At 66.3% G+C, this 1,888-nt stretch overlaps 1 protein-coding gene across 1 annotated transcript in view; it reads right to left on the bottom strand.

Annotated features, from left to right (window-relative positions):
- The window catches only part of LOC102244411, a 112,642-nt gene that overhangs the window by 79,735 nt on the left and 31,019 nt on the right, over positions 1-1,888 (bottom strand). The window contains exon 7 of the mRNA XM_014538281.1: positions 1,293-1,883. Coding sequence (XP_014393767.1) covers positions 1,293-1,883 — 591 coding nt within the window. The remainder of the gene's footprint in view (positions 1-1,292; positions 1,884-1,888) is intronic.

Raw genomic sequence — 1,888 nt, 5'->3', positions numbered from 1 at the left:
GACGCCCCCCGCCCCCAACCCGCCCTCCCCCGCCTCAGGACCGACAGCTGCTGGAAGCAGGCCTCCATCTCCTCTGCGAACGCGTCTATGGTGAGCGCAGGCCCGTCCTGTCCTTCACGTGGGGGCCTGGGGGGCCTGGTGGGTTGGGGTCCCTCAGGCGGGAAGGCCCATGTGGGGGACAGCAGCAAACCGCCCTCTCCCACCAGGAAGAGGGTGTCCTCCTCCTCCCACTCCTGGGAGCCCACGCCGGACCCTTCCAGACACAGCGGCTTCTCCTCCTGCCCGGGCCCCCCATCCCCGGGGGGTTCCTTGATGGGGAATCGAACCCTGATCTCCTGGTTCATAGGTGAGCCATGCGGCCGGGCAAAGCAGTCCCTCACACTGTGGGCCCAACGCCAGCAGCTTTCCTGGGTGTCGCAGGGGATTTCAGGGGTCGGGAGGGAGAGGGAGGCGGTGGGAACTGTGGTTAAGCGATGGGGATGCTGCTGCCCCCAGTGGCCTGGAGTCTACATTTTTATTTTTAAGAGCATTTATGCAGACATCCAGGTGTGCACATACATACACGCATGCCCGCATATCTATGTTTCTTTCCTGTGTCCCGCCCGCCGCCTCCTGCCCAGGGATGAGGGACCCTCCGTGGACATGGAGGCCTCCCCCTGCGGAAGAGGCACAGGGAGGTCCCGCCTGGGCTGAGAGCAGGAGGCGGCGGCCTGGCGTCCGGAAGCCCCGCGTGTGTCCTGCAGGCCTCCTAGGGCGCCAGCACCGTCCTTCAAGCTGGGGTCCTCCTGGCTTTCCCCGAGGTCCTCCTCCTTCCTGTCCCGCGTCCTCCTCGCCCCCCAGGCCTCCGCTCTCCACTCCGGGGCTCCTCCCCCCTCCTCCCAAGGGCCGCTCGGATGGTCGGGCCCTGTCCCAGGAAAGCGGAGGTGGGGAATCTGTGGGGCCTCCCAGCAGAGGGGGCCACCAGTCCCCAGGCCAACGCTCTACCCACTGAGCCAAACTGGCCAGGACTAATTTTTTTGTAAAATTCGGTCTATATCTTTGTGCCTTTGCTCCCTTTGGCCACGCCGGAGCACCCGTCCATGTGACAAGAGAATGCTGAGAGACTCGTGCACACGGTTCTGTGGCCTGCGGATGCTCAGGTTAGCCTGGGACGCTGCTCACTGACTCCCCGGGGCCTGTGTTCTCTCACCTGGTCTCCTCTCCGAGCTGCGGGAGGGCGGCATGCGTGAGGGGGTGGGCAGCAGTCTAGAACGTTAGCAAGAGGAGATGAGGCAGCTCCGCAGTCAGCCTACCTGGTGGCCGCTGCCCAGGGGCCTCAGCGCCGGCCCTGGGGCTGCAGAACGCCGCGGTCCTTCCTCCTCTCTCCCCAGCTGTGCCTCTTTCGCTCCCATCCCGTGGAGGTCTCCTCGCAGGGCACCGGACACATCAGCCCTTCTCCCGGCCGGCGACGGAGTGGCCGCCCTGGCTCCGCACCTGGGACTCTCTGTGCCCGAGGAAGGGCCCATCCTCTCTCCGGGCAGACCCGGGTCCTCCTCCAAGGGCGGCCCATGGACTCGCGCGGTCAGCGGCTCTGACGGCGGACTTGCCTGCACTGCCCTTTCTACAGTCCCCACCTTGTCCACCGCCCCCACCTTGTCCACTGCCTCCTGGCTTTCTCCCTGGGGGCGCTGCTCTGCTCCCCCCAGACGCTCCGCATCTGAGCTCACCCCCAGGGCGACCTCCCTCTCCAGGACCCGGATCCTGCGCAGAAGGTGCGCGTTCTCCCCGCGAAGGGCCCCGATCATGTCCTCTATTCCCAGCACCACGTCCTTGACCAGCTCTCTGTAGCCCAGCCCGAGCTCCGAGATCAGCGCCTTGAGCTCCCGGTTCTCCTGGGCGGCGCCCTGCA

The sequence above is a fragment of the Myotis brandtii genome, unplaced genomic scaffold (genome assembly GCF_000412655.1).
Source record: "Myotis brandtii unplaced genomic scaffold, ASM41265v1 scaffold188, whole genome shotgun sequence".
NCBI lineage: Eukaryota > Metazoa > Chordata > Mammalia > Chiroptera > Vespertilionidae > Myotis > Myotis brandtii.
This window is presented reverse-complemented; position numbering and strand designations above follow the sequence as displayed.